The 21,877-nt window shown below is 38.9% G+C and overlaps 1 protein-coding gene across 3 annotated transcripts in view; it reads left to right on the plus strand.

The window, feature by feature from the left end:
* The first annotated feature begins 318 nt into the window (after positions 1 to 318).
* LOC148508608 (uromodulin-like) overlaps positions 319 to 21,877 on the plus strand; it is a 96,802-nt gene continuing 75,243 nt past the window's right edge. Inside the window, exons 1-6 of one of the 3 annotated variants that reach the window (XM_088444307.1) lie at positions 3,102 to 3,117; positions 3,398 to 3,451; positions 3,658 to 3,727; positions 7,087 to 7,131; positions 9,148 to 9,192; positions 10,877 to 10,921. In XM_088444307.1, coding sequence (XP_088300433.1) covers positions 3,706 to 3,727; positions 7,087 to 7,131; positions 9,148 to 9,192; positions 10,877 to 10,921 — 157 coding nt within the window. In that variant the 5' untranslated portion in view covers positions 3,102 to 3,117; positions 3,398 to 3,451; positions 3,658 to 3,705. Of the gene's footprint in view, positions 3,118 to 3,397; positions 3,452 to 3,657; positions 3,728 to 6,584; positions 6,620 to 7,086; positions 7,132 to 9,147; positions 9,193 to 10,876; positions 10,922 to 21,877 lie in introns of those variants that run through there. The other 2 variants (XM_088444306.1, XM_088444308.1) reach the window with 2 other exon arrangements.

A 21,877-nucleotide genomic window follows, 5' to 3' on the forward strand; every position in this document is an offset into this window, starting at 1 on the left:
TTCTCCCCACCTCTATCTCTCTCTCTCTCTCCCCAGCAAAATTATTCTCTCCCTCCCCTCAGCAAAATTATTTTTCTTTCTACATCTCTCTCTCTCTCTCTCTCTCTCAATATTATTCTATCTCTACTTTGCCCTCTCCCCCCTCTCTCTTTCACCAGCAAAATTTTTCTCCCTCTCTCTTTCTCCCCAGCAAAATGATTTACCCTCCCTTACTCCCTTGCTCCACTCCCTCTATCTGTCCCTCTCCCTCACCCCCTCTCTCTCTCTTCTCAGCAAAATTATTCTCCCTTTCCCTCCCCCACTCTCTCTCCCCAGTAAATGTCTCCCTCTCCCCCCTCTCTCTCTTTCTCTCACCCCTCAGCAAAAATGTTCCCACTCTCCACTCAGCAAAATTATTCTCTCTCTCTCTCTCTCTCTCTCTCTCTCTCTCCCGCCTCAGCAAAATTATTCTCTTTCTCCCCCTCTCCCTACTTTTCTCCCTACCTCTCTCCCCTCAGCAAAATAATTCTCTATCTCATTTTCTCTCCCTCCCTTCAGCTAAATTATTCTCTCTTCCTCTCCCTCTCCCTCCCTCCCCCTCCCCCCTCTCTCTCTCTCCTCAGCAAAATTATTCTTGTGCTCTCTCTCCCTCCCCTCAGCAAAATTATCTATCTCCCTCTCCCTCCTTCTCTCTCTCCCCCTCACCCTCCACACCTCTCTCTCTTCACACCAGCAAAATTATTCTCCGTCCACCTCCCTCTTTCCTCCCCTCTCCCTCCATCACTCTCTTTCACTCTCCCCTCAGCAAAATTATTCTCTGTCTCTCCCATCAGCAAAATTACTCTCTATCTATCCCCCTTTTCCTTCCTCTCTCTCCTTCTCTTCCTCCCTCTCCTTCCTCTTTTACCTCCCCATCTCTCTCATTTATCTCCCAGCAAAAATGATCTCTCTCCCGCCCCTCAGAAAAATTATTCTCTCTCTCCCCCTCTCTCCCCCTCTCCCTCCCTCTCTCTGCCTCTCCCACCTCTTTCTCTCTCTACCCCAGCAAAATTATTCTCTCTCTCCCTACCCTCAGAAAAATAATTTGCTCTCTCTCTCCCCTCAGTAAAATCATTCTCTCTCTCCCCTCAGCAAAATTATTCTCTCTCTCCCCTCAGCAAAATTATTCTCTCTCCCCTCAGCAAAATTATTCTCTGTCTCTCCCCTCAGCAAAATTATTCTCTCTCTCTCTATCTCTCTCTCTCCCTCTCCCTCTCCCTTCTCCTCTCTATCCTTTTACAGCTCCCTCTCTCCCCCTCTTCTGTCTCTCTATATCTCTCCCCAGCAAAATTATTCTCTCTCTCCCTCCCCTCAGCAAATATATGATCTCTGTCCTCCTCTCCCTCCCCCTCTCTCTCTCCAGCAAAATTATTCTTGCACTCTCTCTCCCTCTCCTCAGCACAATTATTCTCTCTCTCTCCCCTCAACAAAATTATTCTCTCCTCTCAGCAAAATTACCTGTATTCTCTGTCCCTCCCCTTAGCAAAATGATTCCCTATTTCTCTCTTTCCCCTCAGCAAAATTATTCTCTCTCTCTCCCTTCAGCAAAATTATTCTCTGTCTCTCCCCTCAGCAAAATTATTCTCTGTCTCTCTCCCTTCAGCAAAATTATTCTCTCTCTCCCCTCAGCAAAATTATTCTCTGTCTCTCCCCTCAGCAAAATTATTCCCTCTTTCTTTCTCTCCCCTCAGCAAAATTATTCTCTCTCCCCCTCAGCAAAATTATTCTCTGTCTCTCTCCCTTCAGCAAAATTATTCTGTCTCTCCCCTCAGCAAAATTATTCTCTCTCTCCCCTCAGCAAAATTATTCCCTCTTTCTTTCTCTCCCCTCAGCAAAATTATTCTCTCTTACCCCTCCGCAAAATTATCTCTCCCCTCAGTAAAATTATTCTCTATATCACTCCCCACAGCAAAATTACTCTCTCTCTCCCTACAGCAAAATTATTCTCTGTCTCTCCGCTCAGCAAAATTATTCTATCTATCTCTCTCTTTCTCCACTCATCAAAGTTACTCTCTCTCCCCCTCTTCTTTCTCCTCTCCCTCCCCACCTCTCTGTCTCTCCTCAGCAAAATGATTCTCTCTCTCCCTCCCCCTCTCTCTCTCCCCCACAAAAATCTCCCTCCCTCTCTCTTTCTCCCCAGCAAAATTATTCACCCTCCCTCTCTCCCTCCCTCCCCTCAGCTGCAGCAGATCAGACCTTCCTCAATGATAAAATGGCCACCAATGTCCTGTTACTGATATTGATGCATGCATGCAATCACTCATGCAAGTACGAAGGCAGCAGTGGGCGTCTTTATGCTCAAGTGATCTTTGCTACCATTAGCATATTTTCACATCTGCAAGCGCAGGAAAGCATGGCTGTGTACACATTAGCATCCTCCTCTGAATCAGGCCCAAAGTAGCCAGAAATCCCCCACAGCTTGGCCAGGCACCCTTTCGCCCAACCCTCAGCACGGCTCTCTCCACGCCTACCAATAATAAGTTATTTAAGTAATTATGGGACAATTATATCTTTTTTTGGGGGGAGGACCCTTCATTGTGTTTTAAATATTTATTTTTATGCTAACAGTTTGTGTTGGGTGAAACAGGTATGTTCTTCCATGTTTACCCCTGGCAAGTGAAGACCAAATCCATTACCTGTGACAAGACAAGTGAAGGTTTATCCCTTCAGAGTCACCAGAACCATCTGTGATTGAAAGTATGATCCATATTTGACATCTAGGACAAATTTGCCCAGAGGTTAAGTATCTATAACCTAAAAATAGCTTCACTTGCTGACATTTCTTGAAAGAAGAATTTATGGTATTTTAATAATAGTGTAAAAAAATGTATGTTTTTTTCACAGAACAAGGAAATGGGTGTAGGCTTGGCCGCCCCGCACTCATGGTTGATAGGTAAAAGGGTGCACTGGAAATTCCTCTTGTCTATTTTATAAAAGTAGGACAAAAGAACTTGTAGTGCTGCATAAGGTTAGACAAGAGAAGACTTACATCGAGTACAGCTTGCATCATTAACAAGTAAACTCTGAATTCTAGGCAAAGAGGGAAGACCATGTATCTGCTGTATCTGGTATTACTCTTCACTTTTTGTACCGGTGTTGGTAAGTGCCCAATCTATAAATAATCATTTTGGTTCTTTAATAAACAGGATATAAATTTTATTTGATTTATTTTTAAGAAGATTTGCACATAAAATATAGATTTTTTTTTTCAAAATAAAAAAAGTTGGACAATTTTATGATGATGTTACAAAAATTTGCCTTTAAACGGATCCATTTTAATGTTACTCTGTAGATCATTGAATTTATACTAGTATACTGTAACTCATGTTAACTGTTGTCATGACCTTTAATGATTACTGTATTATAAATTTGTTTACAGACCTACAGGCTGCAGAAGATGAAACAGAAGATGAAACAGAAACGGTAGCAACAGGTAAGAGATGCAAACAAATCTAAATTTTGATCCAGAATAGAAAATGATTTTAAGTACCTACAAAACATGATAATTAAAACAGATGTTTGTAGAGGTCGTAATGAGGACTCACAGTTCCCTGAGACCAATAATCAGTGATTATATTTATAACAAGAAGCTGTTCAACCACTGAGGTACATATTCATCCATTGTCTTATGCTTTGTAGACTTCATCAAGGAAAAAGTCCAACACTCCAGTGTTTTCTTTCCATCAAATGGCCTTATTCAAAGATGGATGTAAGTGCAGAGCCACACACAAGTGGCTGTCCAATTCTGTCTATCTTAAATGCAGCAGGAAATGTCTGTAGGAAATATACTCCTCCTTTCTGCATCTGCAATCACAGCAATGTGACTGAGGTAGCAGCCCTGGATTAGCATTGCAACTATTGTGACTGAAGGTCATGATGGTTGCTCCTTTTGCCAGGCCTGCAATAGCTGAAGCTTACCACAGCCTGGCCGGGTCCTGGCAGCTGCGAGGCTAGGAAACTTGTGTCCAGCAATGCATATCCTGGCCTTGTCCCTCCTGGAAAAAGGTGCTATGCCTCCCATTTTCAGGAATGGTGGCCAGCCACTCCCCCTGCTCCGCCCATCAAATGCCCTTGGGAACGCCCCCGTCTGGGAGGCACGCCCCCGGCATGCCCACCAAAGGGGGCGTGCTGTCAATCAACATCAACAGCACGCCCCCTTTGATCAGACACAACGAGAGAAGGAAAGTCTTTTGCTCGTCACGTCTGGCGCATGCGTACGACGGAGCTCCCGCCGTCATGCACATGCGCAGTGCACACCATCGACCCACTTGCGAGCGGACAGCCGCTTGCGAGTGGGTCTGAATCAGGCCCTTATTTTCTAGCCATATTGTTAAAGTTAATTAGAAAATTGAGAGCCTGGGACTAAAATATAGAGAAATCCATTCAGCTTGGTACCTCCACAGAGATAATTTAACAGCTCCAGGGGTAAATGTAATAGGCCCGAGTATTGAAAACATTTTATTTTTTTGTGAGACATGTGCGAGTTTGCATTAGTCAAATGTAATTGACTATGAAAACATGCAAACTCGCACTAAACTCACATCAACCCATACTGCATTAGACAAACATGCCATCCAGATATTTTCTGTGTTAAAGATACAATTCTGCGGATGTACCTGTAATAAGTTTCGAGTCGTAAAATCGCATAGAAGTAGAAGAAACAAACTAGCAAATAAATTGATTAATTTCAGGACAGCGAGTTCAATGTGCGAGTTTAATGCACACCAGCATCTGAGGCCTATTAACATGCAAGATCGCCATTTAGACTAATGAAACCCCTATTTAAACCACGCCTACCTCCATTTTACCTGTGTGGGTGTAGCAATGGCAATTTTTTGGAACTCCTATGTGATATATATGTCTGTATTTCTCACTAATGAGGAGCAGCACAGGAGGACGGTGCTGGAGCATCAAAACATACAGTGAACCATTAGGGTACAAGCTAGACAAACCTTTAGACCAGTGGTTCTCAAACTTGGTCCTCAGGACCCCACACAGTTCATTTTTTGCAGGTCACCCAGCAGGTGCACAAGTGTGTTCATTACTCACTGATACATTTTAAAAGATCCACAGGTAGAGCTATTTATTTCACTTGTAATTCTGCGAGGAGAACTGGAAAACGTGCACTGTTTGGGGTCCTGAGGACCGAGTTTGAGAACCTGTACTATAGACTGTGGATAGGCCTGGAATCCCTCTCAGATCAGGAGGTGGTGCAGCTTCATAGACTGAACTGCTGTGCCATCTCCTGTTTCCTGGTCTTCATGTAGCTCCTTGGCCAATTTGGTTTTGAGAACCCTCTTAATACCTGAGAATAACTTTTTACAGATCTCCACGCACCACTAGCAGGAACTAACTGCAATCACTGCACATACCCCTTGCCATAAAGCCTTCTTGCAGTGCAGGTATGTGCGGTGTGCATCATACCCTAGCAGCCTCTCATGTACTGGCACAATTGGGTACACAAGTGCACAGTTTTCCTCCTAGGAAAAATGCAAATTGCACCCTGTTCTGGTCTTGCCTGGGGCACACACTGCAGGCTCTTCCTCTTGAATGTTAGGATACCCACATATGTTTTAAAATGTTTTAACTATTTTTAGGCTTTTATACATAAGAAAGATATTTTGTAGTTAGTCAGTTTGGACAGGTTTGCCATAGCTTTTTAACTTCTATTTGCCATCAGTTTTGAAGTAAAAGTTTAAAACCAATAGACTTTAGAGCTGCAAAAAACTTCCGACAACAATGTCAGGATTCAATTAAAGCTGGAACCCGAAAGATGACAGTCATTTTTAGACAGCTAAATGTAGTCGATGTCCATCGGTAACCATCACTTTTGGTTTAGAACCATAACCTATGGTGTGTAAATTTACTGCTTAGAGTCCTTTATTATTTGTCATCAAAGTATGTTTAGTGATTAGTGGTAATAATCCAGAATACTGCTGTCACAACCTTTAATGATTACCAATTCTAGACCAAAGCTTCTGCCAAATGTATGCAATATATACTAAATATGAAGGGATTTGGTTTTATAGTGTGTAGCCTCCTGTCCACGTTGCATCCCCATTGGCATCTTCCTCTGCATCAGACTCTCTGTCTACTGCATCTCAGTTCTCCTAAACTGAGACAAGTTTATAATAAACAAGGGCCCCTGTGCTGCCCTAACACAGAATCATGGTCTCCAGGTCATCTCTCAGGATTAAATGAATAAAATGTTTTCATCACTTTCCTTTCCTGTGTTTTTTTAAAAAACTACACAAGCAGGCTGTGACTCAAGAGCTGACATTCTGTCTCACTCTCCCTGTCGCGTCTACACTACCAGCCTCTGTATACTACCCATGCTCTTACACAACACCTTCTATCATTCTCTGCTATGGGGCTTCTCATAGATATCCTTGGTACATACTTCTTCTTTTAATATAGACTTAAGTTGGGTACACACTGTAGAGAAAATATTAAACAAACACAGTTCTTGTACACATACTTTTTTCTCTTTTTGCTAAAAAAATAATACAATGAATAAAACAGTGCATCTGCAAGTACTGTGTTTATTTAAATATTTTTTTTTACAGTCAGACTACAGGTGCCAGCAGGCCTTAATGTCAAGGTATGTTGCATTTATTGTTCCACAAGTGCCGGCATGCTGAGACTGGCTTGCTATTACTTGTAGTGAACCCGTATCAAGAAATATTAGTAACTATTTTTTTACCATTAACTGCTCACCCACTGCCAAGGGCTGCAGGTATTTGCACCAGGCTTTCAGCCCAGGACTGGTAGTTCCTTGGTAGGGGTATCCAATTTTATTTTTTGGTTACTGACTTTGCAAGGAATTTCAACCCTTGGCTGATCAGTTTGGTTAATGTTTTGGCAGGGGGACCCCACACTATGTATCTCCCTGCCATAGCAGGGACATACACAGCATGGTTTAGAACCATAACTGATGGTCAGTAAATTTACCTCTTAGAGTCCTTTATTATTTGTCATCAAAATATGTTTAGTATTGATTAATGATAATAATCCAGAATACTGCTGTCACAACCTTTAATAATTACTGTACTATAAATATATTTACAGTCCCACTGTATATGGAAGATTACTTACCAGAAACTAATGGCACAGGTAAGAAATGAAAACAAATCTATATGTGGATCCAGAACAGATAATGATTTAAGTACCTACACAACATTATAATTAAAACTGAAGTTTGTAGGGGTCAATATGAGAACTCAAATCCCCTAAGATCAATAATACTGTTATATTCATAAGAAGAAGCTGTACAACCACTGAGGTACATATTCATCCATTGTTTTATGCTTTATAGACTTTATCCAGAAAAAATCCAGCACTCAATGTTTACTAACCAATAAAGTACTGATTCATTTTAACAATATTTAATTCATTTTCTATCTACTGTATATTGTCAAAGCTAATAAGCAAATTGATAATCCAGCAGTAAAATATAGGTAAATCCATCCATCTGATTGGCCCAATAACTGGGTAATGTGTAACTGACTTTACAGGGTGCCTCTACATGCTGAACCAGCAGGTCACAGCAATTTGATGTGCCTCAACGGCAGTCTTATTACTTAGTCCAATTGGCAGTCATCTATCTATCATTCATCTGTCTACTTTATTTATTTAGTTTTAACATTGTTCCATCCTCCATTGCTTCTGGAGAGGGTGTGCAATGCTGCATTGAAAATTAAATGATCAGCATCTAATACTGTTGACCATATAGACACATTTTCTGTCATTGTCTTACGGTGTCTGCCTTTCTACAGTATATGATCAATGAACCAGGCTGATTAAACATGCGCAAACAAAGTCTTTTTTTTAGGAACAGGTAGGATCAGTTTTATACACAGCTGTAATGGCAGCTAAAGTTCCTTTTACCTAGTATTAAAGCAAAAAATATGATTTTTTACTTAATTTGTAATAAATTAATAAAACATTTTAGGGATAACTTTACAAAGGGTGGTCCTTGGCGTTTGGGCTGATTTTCCATCGTCTTTGCAAATTGATCATTTACTAAAGGCAAAACTGATAAATAGCCATCCAAAAGGCTGATTTTAGAAAATCAGACCAAAAAATGATTTTTTTACACAGACAAGAATAGGATCCTCAGATTTGCTAATGGTTGGTTTTAAAACCGTAGAAAAAATTACCACAAAATGTTGGTATACAGGCCCAAACAATACTGCTGCCTGTGGCGGGCGAGTCTTGAATAAGCACTGCACATATCATGATGTGCAAGCTTTGTTAGGTGTAAAAGCCTAGAAATAGTTTAAAACAAATTGGTGGGGTACACTCCAAGTCTATAGCCAGCTCCAGACCTTTCAGCCTGGGCTGGTATTGGATAATAGAAGAAAAACAGTATGTGTTCCCCCATTCTCCAATAACCAACACTTTCAGTCCAGTGCTGGTAGTTCCTTGGCAGGGGAACCCCATTTTATTTTTGGGGTCCTGATTTACCAGAGAATTCCATCCTTGGCTGATCATTTTGGGGCTGGTTAATGTTATGACTGATGTTATGGCTGTGTATCTCCCTACCAGAGCAGTATCCCCCCTGCTGGTTCAGTCTGGTGCTTGTTCTTGGAAAATAGGGGAAAGCCACACCATTTTTTTCCATTATTTTTTTAATAGCAACTCAGGCTAAGAGGTACAGGGCTGGGGCTGGGTATTGATTGGGGGGATACCCACATATTTTTGATAAATGTTTTAATTATTTCTAGGCTTTTATACCTAATGAAGCCTGCACAGATCATAGCTATTTTTGTAGTCAGTTTGATTGGGTTTGCCATAGCTTCTTAACTTCTATTTGCCATCGCATTTGAAGTAAAAGTTTAAAACCAATGGACTTTAAAGCTGCAAAAAACAACTGACAACAATGTCAGGATTTAATTGAAGCTGGATCCCAAAAGATGACAAATAGTAATTTTTAGACAGCTAAATGCAGTCGATGTCCATCGGTAGCCATCAGTTTTGGTTTAGAACTATAATCGATGGTCAGCAAATTTACCTCTTAGATTCCTTTATTGTTTGTCATCAAAATATGTTTAGTATTATTAGTGGTAATAATCCAGAATACTTTTGTCACAACCTTTAATGATTACTGTTCTATAAATATATTTACAGTTCCAATGTACACAGACGAATACATAACAGAAGCTGTAGGCACAGGTAAGAAATGAAAACAAATCAATATGTGGATCCAGAATAGATAATGATTTTAAGTACCTACAAAACATGATAATTAAACTGGAAGTTTGTATGGGTCAATATGAGCACTCACAGTTCCCCTAAGACCAATAATACTGTTATATTCATAAGAATAAGCTGTTCAACCACTGAGGTACAGTACATATTCATCCATTATCTTATGCTTTGTAGACTTCATTCAGAAAAAATCCAGCACTCAATGTTTACTAACCAATAAAGTGCAGATTCATTTTAACAATATTTAATTCATTTTCTAGCTACTGTATATTGTCAAAGCTAATAAGCAAACTGATAATCCAGCAGTAAAATATAGGTAAATCCATCCAGCTGATTGGCCCTATAACTGGGTAATGTATAACTGACTTTACTGGGTGCCTCTACATGCTGAACCAGCAGGTCATAGCAATTTGATGTGCCTCAACGGCAGTCTTATTACTTAGTCCAATTGGCTGTCATCTATCTATCATTCATCTGTCTACTTTATTTATTTAGTTTTAACATTGTTCCATCCTCCATTGCATCTATAGAGGGTGTGCAATGCTGCATAGAAAATTAAATGATCAGCATCTCCTACTGTTGACCATTTAGAAACATTTTTCATCATTGTCTTACAGTGTCTGTATTGCTATATTATCAATGAACCAGGGCTGACTAAATACTGTATGCGCACACAAAGTATTTTTTTAGGAACAGGTAGAATCAGACTTATACATAGCAGTAATGGCAGCTAAAGTTCCTTCTACCAAGTCATGAATAAAAAAAATTCATGTTGTGCTGGCTTTGTTAGGTGTAAAAGCCTAGAAATAGTTTTAAAAAAATGTGTTGGGTGAACTCCAAATCAATAACCAACCCCAGATCTATAAGCCTGGGCTGGTATTAGAAATTAGGAGAAAATACAGTCTGTGTTCCCCTCCATTCTCCATTAACCAACACTTTCAGCCCAGGGCTAGTAGTTCCTTTGCAGGGGGACCCCATTTTATTTTTGGGGTCCTGATTTTCCAAAGAATTACACCCTTGGCTGGCCATTTTGGGGCTGGTCAATGTTATGGAATGTGTTATGGCTGTGTATTTGCCTGCCATAGCATTATCCCCCCAGCTGATTCAGTCTGGTGCTGGTTTTTGAAAAGTAGGTGAACCCTATGCCATTTTTTCCTATTATATTTCAATACCAGCTCAGCCTAAGAGTTACAGGGCTGGTTATTGGTTGGGGGGATACCCACATATTTTTTAAAATGTTTAAACTATTTGTATGCTTATATTTTTAAGGAAGTCTGTACAGATCATAGTTATTTGTTGAGTTAGTGTGTTTGCTGTAGCTTTTTAACTTCTATTTGCCGTCGGTTTTGAAGTAAAAGTTTAAAACCAACAAATGCAGAGCTGGCAAAAACAACTGAAAATGCCAGAATTTAATTGAAGCTGGAACCTGACAGATGACAAATAGTAATTTTTTGACAACTAAACGCAGTTGATATCCATTGGTAGCCATTAGTTTTAGTTTAGATCCAAAACCAATGGTTAGTAAATTTACCTCTTTGAGTCCTTTATTATTTGTCATCAAAATATGTTTTGTATTGATTAGTATCAATAATCGAGAACACTGCTGTCATGACCTTTAATGATTACTGTACAATAAATATATTTACAGTCCCACTTTACACAGATGAATACAGAACATGTACTGTTAAAAAAGGTAAGAAATGCAAACAATATGTGGATCCAGAATAGATAATGATTGGAAGTACCTGCAAAACATGATTGTTAAAACTAATGTATGTAGGGATTAATATGAGCACTCACAGATCCTCTAAAGCCAGTAATATTGTCATTATATTTATAAGAAGAAGCTGTTCAACCACTGAGGTACATATTCATCCATTGTCTAATGCTTTGCAGACTTCATCCAAATAAAGTCCAGCACTCCAACGTTTACTATCCAATAAAGTGCAGATTTTTTTTAACAACAATATTCAATCCATTTTCCAGCATTATTGTCAAGCTAATAAGCAAACTGAAAGTCCAGCACTAGAATATAGAGATATGAATCCAGTTGGTTGACTCCATGGAGATAATTCTGCAGATCCTGCATATAAAATAACAAGCATGGTCAGGGGCACAGAGAGGGAGCATAGTAATTACCCAGGCCTGGGCTTGTTGGAGGGGACCTGTGGGGGCATGGGTCCACCACTGCCACCCCCCCTCATACCTGTCAGCAGCCCAGCACATGCAGCTGTGTGCTGGGCCACAGTGGGAGACCAGGGAGACTGCTCGCTGCTGCTTAGAAGCAGAACAGTCTCCTCCCCTCTACCTGTTGAATGTAGTAATCAAAGTTATTGCATCTTTCCTTGGATTTGCACTGGGCAGAGGGGTTCTCAGCACCCCCTGCTCAGCACGTGGTGCTGCAAATAGGGTTTTATTTTTTTTCCTATAAGGGGATGTGGCCATGTCTCCCACTATATTATACCACACCCCCAATTGTAATGGGGCCTGGGCCTGTTATCTTTGGCCCTGAGTGTGGTATCTACAGCATTTTTGGAGTAAAGTAGAACATTTGTAAACATGAATATATCTTCAAATATGTTACAGCAAGGTCAATGATCATTGACCAAATAGACATCTCACCGAGCACAGGTCGTCATTTCAGGATGTCTTAATACCATTTTTTCAAAACAATTTACTTTGCAGTCTGAGTGAAATGGATGTGGATACTGTTTATAGTTTTTTTTAATGTAGGAAGAGACTATATATCTGGGGTTGTTTTGTGCTACCTACCTTAGCTGCTCAGTGCTTCAGTTGCATAGACTGCATATGTGTATTCCAGGGAGTGCACACATCTGTGAGTTAGCAGCTCCACCATTTTGTGACTAACAGCAATCTCACTTCATGACAGTGCTACATCAGCAGGATGTGATGGCAAAACCATATCTATATGGAATGCATTCATTAAGGCATTGAGCTTCCCAATGACCATCAGTTTTTATATAACATGCTTCTATAGACATCAATTGTGACTGTGTCAGGGAAAGCCTAGCTTGGCATGGTCACATCTGATGCAACCATACCAGGGAAGTGGTTACAGTACTGTAAATAGCTATGTGCCCCAATCTGTTGAACATGAGGTCTAAACTATGACATATACAATATAACTATGTTTGTGCCTAGTGCAGCTGCCTGTCACTGAGCTGCTGATACATTCTAATAGGCTACTTACAACTTTTTCCATATCTGACCTCCTCAACTTTATTCCATTAACATATCTCCTAATGTTAGACATTGTGGGGATGCCCAAATTTGTGAATTCCATGGAAAGGATTGCATAAGGGTAGTTGTAGTAGCATTAATAGTAGTGGTAATGGAAGTAGTAGTGGCAGTAATGTTAGCAGAGTGGCAGTGGTAGTAGTTGTGGTAGTAGTAGTGGTGGTAGTGGTGATAGTAGTAGAGTAGTACTACTATTAGTAGTAGTAGTGGTAGAAGTAGTAGTTGTAGCAGTCGTACTACTAGTAGTAGTAGTAGTATTAGTATCAAGAAATAATAATAGTGGTGGTAGTAGTAATAGTAGTAGTAGAGGTGGTGTTAGTAGTATTAATAATTCTGGTGATAGTGGTGGTGGTGATAGAAGTAGTTGTATTATCAGCGATTGTAGTAGTTGTAGTAATGCTATTAGCAGTTATGGTGGTAGTAGTAGTGGTAGCAGCAGTAGTAGCAGTAATAGTAGTAGGAGAATATTAGTGGTGGTGGTAGTAGTAGAAATAGTAAAAGTAGTGATGGCGGTAGTAGTAGTTGTAGTGGTAGTCATAGTACTGGTGGTGGTAGTACTACTACTACTAGTGGTAGTAGTAGTATTAGAGTAGTAGTAGTGGTGGTTTTAGCAGCAGTAAAAATAGTAGCAAAAGTAGTGATGGGGTAGTAGTAGTGGTAGTCATAGTAGTGGTGGTGGTAGTACTATTAGTAGCAGTAGTAGTGGTGGTATTAGTAGAATTAGAGTAGTAGTAGTGGTGGGGTTGGTGTTGATAGTAGTAGTAAAAATATAGCAAAAGTAGTGGTGGGGTAGTAGTAGTGGTAGTCATAGTAATGGTGGTAATACTTTTAGTAGCAGTAGTAGTGGTGATATTAGTAGAATTAGAGTAGTAGTAGTAGTGGTGGGGGTGGTGATGGTATTAGTAGTAAAAATAGTAGTAAAAGTAGTGATGGTGGTAGTAGTAGTGGTGGTAGAAGTAGTAGCAGTAGGAAAAATAGTAGTAAAAGTAGTGATGGTGGTAGTAGTTGTAGTGGTACTTATAGTCATAGTAGCGGTAGTAGTAGCTGTAGTTGTAGTACTATTAGTAGTAGTGGTGGTATTAGTAGAATTAGAGTAATAGTAGTGGTGGGGTTGGTGGTGATAGTAGTAGTAAAGATAGTAGTAAAATAATTGATGGGGTAGTAGTAGTGGTAGTCATAGAAGTGGTGGTGGTAGCACTATTAGTAGCAGTAGTAGTGGTGGTATTAGTAGAATTAGAGAAGTAGTGGTGGGGTTGGTGGTGGTAGTAAAAATAGTAGTAAAAGTAGTGATGGTGGTAGTAATCATAGTAGTAGTGGTAGTCTAGTAGTAGTAGTAGTAGAAGTAGAGTAGTAGTAGTGGTGGTGGTAGAAGTAGTAGCAGTAGTAAAAATAGTAGTAAATGTAGTGATGGTAGTAGTAGTGGTAGTCAAAGTAGTAGTAGTAGTGCTATTAGTAGCAGTGGTAGTAGTAGTAGTAGTAGTGGTAATAGTAGTAGTAGTAATTATACTAGTAGCAGTAGCAGTATGAGTGGTAGTATTAGTAGTAAAAATAGTAATAGTGGTGGTAGTAGTAAAATTAGTAGTAGAGGTGGTGGTAGAAGTAGTAGTAATATCAGTAAACATAGCAGTAAAAGTAGTGATGGTGGTAATAATCATAGTAGTGGTAGTAGTTCTATTAGTAGTAGTAGTACTATTAGAGTAGTAGTGGTGGTGGTAGAAGTAGTAGCAGTAGTAAAAGTAGTGATGGTAGTAGTAGTGGTAGTAGTAGTGCTATTAGTAGCAGTGGTAGTAGTAGTAGTAGTGGTGGTAATAGTTGCAGTAGTGGTAGTAATTATACCAGCAGCAGTAGTAGTATGAGTGGTAGTATTAGTAGTAAAAATAGTAATAGTGGTGATAGTTGTAAAATTAGTAGTAGAGGTGGTGGTAGAAGTAGTAGTAATATCAGTAATTGCAGTAGTATTATTTGTAGTAGTAGTAGAATAAATAGTAGTGGTAGTAGTAGTAGCAGCAGCAGTAGTAGTGGTGGTGGTGGTAGTAGTAGCAGTAGTAGAGGAGTACTGGTAGAAGTAGTAAAGATGGTAGTAGTAGTAGTAGTAGTAGTAATAATAGTAGTAGAAGAATAAATATTATTAAAAGCAGTGGCGGTAGTAGTAGTAGTAGTACTATTAGTAGCAAAAGTAGTAGCAAAAGTAGTAGTAGTAATAGTGGTGGTATTAGATTAGTAATGGTAGTAGAAGTAAATATAGTGGTATTGGTGTGTTGGCAGTAGTAGTGTTAGTCATATTAGTAGTGGTAATGGTGGAAGTAGTAGTACTATTAGTAGCAGTATTAGTGGTAGTAGTAGTAGTAGTACTAGTAGTTGTATAAGTGGTAGTATTAGTAGTAAAATATAGAATTAGTGGTGGTAGAGTAGTAATATTAGTAGTGGTGGTGGTAGAAGTAGTAGCAGTAAGAAAAATAGTAGTAAAAGTAGTGATGGTGGTAGTAGTGGTTGTCATAGTCATAGTAGTAGAAGCGGTAGTTGTAGTGCTATTAGTAGCAGCTGTAGTAGTAGTGGTAATAGTAGTTGCAGTAGTGGTAGTAATTGTACTAGTAGTAGCAGTAGTAGTATGAGTGGCAGTATTAGTAGTAAAAAATAGTAATAGTGGTGGTAGTAGTGAAATTAGTAGTAGAGGTGGTGGGTGGTAGAGGTAGTAGTGATATCAGTAATTGCAGTAGTAGTATTTGTAGTAGTAGTAGTAATAATAGTAGTGGTGGTAGTAGTAGCAGCAGTAGATGAGTACTGGTGGTAGTAGTAGTAGAGTAGTACAGATGGTAGTAGTAGTATTAATAATAGTAGTAGAATCAGAAATATTATTAAAAATAGTGGCAGTGGTAGTAGTAGTAGTAGTAGTAGCAGCAAGTAATATTAGTAGAATAAATAGTAGTAAAAGCAGTGGTGTTGGTGGCAGCAGTAGTGTTAGACATATTAGTAGTGGTAATGGTGGAAGTAGTAGTACTATTAGTAGCAGTATTAGTGGTGGTGGTAGTAGTAGTAGTATTGGTAGTAGTTGTACTACTAGTAGTTTTAATAGTGGTAGTTTTAGTTGTAAAATATAGCATTAGTGGTGGTAGAGTAGTAATATTAATAGTATTAGTAGTAGTGGTGGTAGAAGAAGTAGTAGCAGTAGGAAAAATAATAGTAAAAGTAGTGATGGTGGTAGTAGTAGTAGTCATAGTTGTAGTAGTAGTAGTAGGATAGTAGCAGTAGTTGTAGTGCTATTAGTAGCAGCGGTAGTATTAGTAGTGGTAATATTAGTAGTTTCAGTAGTGGTAGTAATTGTACTAGTAGCAGAAGTAGTAGTATGAGTGGTAGTATTATTAGTAAAAAATAGTAATAGTGGTGGTAGTAGTGAAATTAGTAGTAGAGGTGGTGGTAGAGGTAGTAGTGATATCAGTAATTGCAGTAGTAGTATTTATAGTAGTAGTAATAATAATACTGGTTGTGGTAGTAGTAGCAGCAGCAGTAGTAGTAGTAATATTATTATTATTGGTGGTGGTAGTAGTAGTAGCAGTAGTAGATGAGTACTGTTTGTAGTAGTAGAGTAGTAAAGATGGTGGTAGTAGTAGTAATAGTAGAAGTAGAAATATTATTAAAAATAGTAGTAGTAGAAAAAGTAGTAGTAGTAGTAATAGTGGTGGTATTAGATAGTAGTAATAGTAGAATAAATAGTAGTAAAAGCAGTGGTGTTGGTGGCAGTAGTAGTGTTAGACATATTAGTAGTGGTAATGGTGGAAGTAGTAGTACTATTAGTAGCAGTATTAGTGTTGGTGGTAGTAGTAGTAGTATTGGTAGTAGTTGTACCACTAGTAGTTGTAATAGTGGTAGTATTAGTAGTAAAATATAGCATTAGTGGTGGTAGAGTAGTAATATTAGTAGTAGTAGTAGCAGTAGTGAAATAAGTAGTAGTAATATCAGTAATTGTAGCAGTAGTGGTATTAGTTGTGGTGATGGTGGTGTTACTAGTAGTATTACTATTAGTAGTGGTAATAGCAGAAGTAGTGGAAGTAGTAGTTGTAGTAGTAGTAGTAGAATAAATAGTAGTAAAGGTAGTGGTGGTAGTAGTGGTAGTAGTTGTAATAGTAGTAGCAGTGGTAGTATTGCTGGTAGTGTTAGTAGTAGTAGTAGTAGCACTAAAAAAATGGTGGTATAAGTAGTAGTAATATCAGTAATTGTAGTAGTAGTTGTATTAGTAGTACTATTAGTAGAAGTGGTGGTAGTAATAATAGTAATGGTAGAAGTAGTAGTAGCAGAGTAGTTGAGGTGGTAGTAGTTTTTATTGTTTTAATTGTAGTAGTAGTAAAAATAGTGGTGGTGGTGGTTCTAGCAATAGTGGGACTAGCAGTAGTAGTATTGATGGTAGTAGTAAAAAAAGTAGTAGATTTGGTAGTGGTAGTAGTAATAGTAGTAGAAGAGGTGGCAGTTGTAGTAGTGGTGGTATAAATAATAATATCAATAAATATAGTAGTAGTTATGGTAGTACTATTAGTAGTGGTAATAGCAGTAATGGTGGTACAGTAGTAGTATCAGTGGTGGTGGTGGTAGTAGTAATAGTGGTATCAGTAGAGTTGGTGTTGGAAGTAGTAGTGGTAATAGTGGTTTTAATAATGGTGGTAGTTGTAGTAGTAGTAGTGGCAGTAGTTGTAGTGATGGTGATAGTAGTAGTGAGGATGGTAGTAGAGGTGGTGATTATAGTAGTGGTGGTGGTAGTAGTAATAATGATATTAGTGTTGGTAGTCATAATAGTGGTAATGGTGGTAGTAGTAGTTATGGTGGAAGTTGAAGTAGTGATGCTAATGTTAGTAGTAGAATCTAAATCCCACAACTCTAAACCAAAGATTTTGCCAAAAATATGCAATATAAACTAAACATGAAGATATTTTGTTTCATAGCATGTAGCCTGTCTACTGTCATTGGGGTTTAGTTGCATACCCATTAGCATCTACCTCTGCTCCAGACTTTGGGGTATTTTTTATCAAAGCTTGGAGAGAGATAAAGTGGAGAGAGATAAAGTACCAAACATCCAGCTCCTAACTCTAATTTTCCATGCTGTGACGATGAAATTACAGAAGCTGATTGGTTAGTACTTTATCTCTCTCCAAGCTTTGATACACATCCCATTTTATGTCTACTGTAGCTCAGTTCTCTTCAACTCAGGTAATGTAATATTTATAATGATCAAGGATCCCGTTAAGCAACTAACACATAATTATGGTCTACAAGCCATCTCAGGAATACATAAATAAAATTTACAATGTATTTTCATCCTTTTCCTCTCTTGTATATTTCTCTGATACAGTACACATGTAGACTGTGACTCAAGAGCTGCCATTCTGGCTATATCTGGACTGTCACTCTCCCTGTCACATCTACACTGCCAGCCTCTGTATACTACCCATGTTCTCACACAGCACCTGGTTTCTTTCCCTGCTATGGGGCTTCTCATAGATATCCTTGGTACATACTTCTTATTTCAATATAGACTTAAGCTTACACTGTCAGATAATGTGTGCTGATCCAATAAATGCTCCAATTTGAAAGAGCAATTATTGGAATGTTGGGTACCGGTACACACTGAACAATTTCTAGCTTAGTATATACTTTCTTCAGATCTCCTTAATGGAATCTAAAGTTGAGAACGAGATAGCTTGTGCAACACACCAGATTCCTACCTCTTTATCTGCCTGTTGCAGGAATGTTTGAAGATGTTGATTGGCTAACACCCTTGCATACCCACTATCCGGCCTGATAATTTGATAGTGTGTACCAGCAGCTCACATCAATTTTACAAATCCTAATTGCCAGTCTATGTCTATCTGCTAATCTATCTATCTATCTATCTATCTATCTATCTATCTATCTATCTATCTATCTATCTATCTATCTATCTATCTATCTATCTATCTAAGCAAAATAGATTTTTTTTTACTTAACTTGTAATAAGTTAAGAAAAAGCTTTTGGGGTGATTTTACTAAAGGTTGCCTTTGACTTTTTGGGAGATTTTTCATCGGTTTTGCAAAATGACTATTTATTACAGGCAAAATCAACAGATAACCAACCAAAAAGCTAACTTTAGAAACTTTAAAACACCAGACCAACAATCGATTTTTTTTTACATAGACAAGAATATGATCCTCAGACTTACTAAAGGTCAGTTTTAAAGCTGACCAAAAAACCAACCACCAAATTATGGGGAACCCACCCAAACAATAGACCTGCCAGTGACAAACAAGTCTGGGAGATGCACTGCACAGATCACTGTGCAGTTCCCCAGCCCTGGACTTCAGAGGAAAAAATGGCATAGAGTTTCCCCTATTCTCCAATAACCAGCATCGGGCTGAACCAGACGTAGGCTAATGCTATAGCAGGGAGACACACAATGTGGGATCCACCTGTCATAATATTAACCAACCCCAAACTGGTAACCCCAGGGCTGGAATTCACCAGAAAGTTGGGACCCCAAAAATAAATTTTGAGATTATTTTGTAATACAAGCCCAGGCTGAGAGGTCTGTGGCTGGTTATTGATTCGGGGCAGGGTGGGCCCCATAATTTATTTTTCAATTTAGGTAATTCTAGGCTGTTACTCCTAACAAAGCCTGCATAGATCATAGTGATCTGTGCAGTCCATCTGTTTGTGTGGGTTTGCTGTCGTTTTTTAACTTCTATTTGCTGTTGGTTTCAAAAAAGTTCAATACCAACGGTCTTTAGAGCTGCAAAAAATTATTGACATCAACGTCATGTTTTAATTAAAGCTTAAACAGAATGGATGATTAATAGTAATTTTTTTAGACAGCTAAACTCCATCGATTTGTGTAATTCTTGGTTTTCGTTTAGAACCAAAATCAATGGTTAGTAAATGTATCCCTTAGAATCCTTTATTATTTATCAAATATGTTTTGTATTGATTAGTGGTAATAATCCCAAATAATAAATTTTGATCCTATGATATAAGAAAATAAAATATAAAAAGTACCTGAGGGATGAATCAGTGGTATAATACTCTATTATAATCCAATATTTTATAGCTACCCTGAATAAACGTAAATAGCAATTCATTATATATTTTGCTTTAATAAATACCTCAATATATTATATTACATTGAAACATAGAAACATAGAAAATTTGACATTAGATTAGAACCACTTGGCCCATCTAGTCTGCCACTTTTAATTTATCCTCTTAGCAACTTCAACCCTATTTACTCATTAGATCTCTTTTAAAGATATTGTTATGCCTATCCAAAGTGTGTTTAAATTGTTCCACCGTCTTTGCTTCAACCACCTCTGATGGGAGGCTATTCCACTGTTCCACTACTCTTTCTGTGAAGTAATTTTTCCACAAATTTCCTCTGAGCCTGCCTCCCCCCAGTTAAAACCCTTGATGTATTTGAAAGTTTCTATCATGTTCCCCCTTTCCCTTCTCTGTTCCAAACTATACATATTAAGATCTTTAGTCTTTCCGGGTAAAGTCTGTGCTATAGACTATGCACCATTTTAGTTGCCCTTATTTGTATTGTCTCTAATGTGTCAATATCCTTCTGGAGATATGGCCTCCAGAACTGAACACCATATTCTAGATGAGGCTGTATCAAAGACCTATACAGTGGCATTATCACTTCTTTTTTCCTGCTACTGATTCCTCTCCCTATGCAACCAAGCATCTGACTTGCCTTCCTCAATGCTTTGGTGCATTGCTTGCATGCCTTCAAGTCATCTGAAATGGTGACTCCTAAATTCATTTTCTCCTCTGTATTTTCCATTATAGTGTCCTTGATACTATAGTTTCCTTTAGGTTATTGAGACCCAAGTGCTTGAGTTTGCATTTTTTTACATAAACTATAGTTGCCATGTTCTTGCCCATTCCTCTAGTCCACTCAGATCCTCAGTCATTTGTTTTACTCCCCATGGTGTGTCTACCATGTTGCATACTTTTGTGTCATCTGCAAAAAAACTACTTTCTCTTCAATACCATTTGCAATATCGCCAACATAGATATTAAAAGCACTGGCCCAAGAACAGATCCCTGGGATACCCAACTGGTAACCTTTCCCTCCAGTGAATACACTTCATTTACTACAACTCTCTGTTTCCTATCCTGCAACCAAGATCTTATCAATTCATCTAAAAATTAAAAACATATATAATACCAGGGGATACAGTCAGGAAGCCAATGGTCGATATGCCTACCACCGGCTTCCCAACTATCTAATCCCGGCAGGGGTCTAATGATAGGCACCGAAATCCGGAAACCTGTCATTTTACCTATGCCGTGAGCCCAACACCCAGAGTAACAAACAAAGGTAAGCCGGGTGGTGGGCGTGGACAGCTGCAGGTGGGGAGGGTTAGATTGGGGGCTCCCAGGGGGGACTTAGGGTTAGGCACCCCCCTGGGAGGGTTAGGGTTAGGCTAGGGGAAGAGAGGGGTTAGGGTTAGGCACCCCCGGGGGAGGTTAGGGTTAGGCACCACCCCTGGGAGACTTAGGTTTAGGCTGCAGGGATGGGGGGTTAGGTTCAGGCACTTACAGGGGGGCTTAGGGTTAGGCAGTTGGGGGGGAGGTTAGGGTTAGGCACCCCTAAGGGAAGGTTAGGGTTAGGGGGGGTATGGTCAGTCATAGTTAAAATACTTACCTGTTGGGAGCGTCAGTTGCTGGTCATGCGTCCGGCGGTATTTCATACCGATTCCAATACTAGCACTATAATAATAGCACTATATAATAGACTATATACATACAAATATTGATGATGGATGGTTTGAAGATAAACAAATAAAAATGTATTGAGATAGTAAAATCTACACTCTATTGTAAAAGTGACTCATAAAGTGCTCATAGTTATTTATAGCAATAAAACAGTCCTCTTAAATCCACTCCTGAAGTAGGCTTATGTTGGTATTAGGACTCTCCCTCTCATATCCCAGAAATAATTTTTAGCAGCAGAACTTTACCAATAGATGTTTTGGTTGTTCTCAGGAAAGTCCTCTGGCATCCAGTACAACAAGGTGTCCTCCAAAGCGCAAATAGTTCCAAAGTGAGATACAGAGTCCAATATAAATCCAACAGTTACCAGGATTGTGGATAAGGGGTCCAAACTCAATGCATTTTGCTTAGCAATGACCATTCAGCTTCATCAGGAATATGTGTTGTGGGTCAAAAGGAGTACTTAATATACCCATTGGATAATTAGAAAATGCTGAGCACTTGTGTTTAATAAAATAAATATTTAGATAAATTTATAAATACAACCGTCCATCAGTTTACATCTAATCCTAATGTGGTAAGGAGGCAACACCGCTATAGTTACTATTTTCAAAGAGTATACCTATAAAGATACAAACTGGATATGTACTAACA

This window comes from Taudactylus pleione, unplaced genomic scaffold (assembly GCF_031769625.1).
Source record: "Taudactylus pleione unplaced genomic scaffold, aTauple2 ptg000353l, whole genome shotgun sequence".
NCBI classification, from domain to species: domain Eukaryota; kingdom Metazoa; phylum Chordata; class Amphibia; order Anura; family Myobatrachidae; genus Taudactylus; species Taudactylus pleione.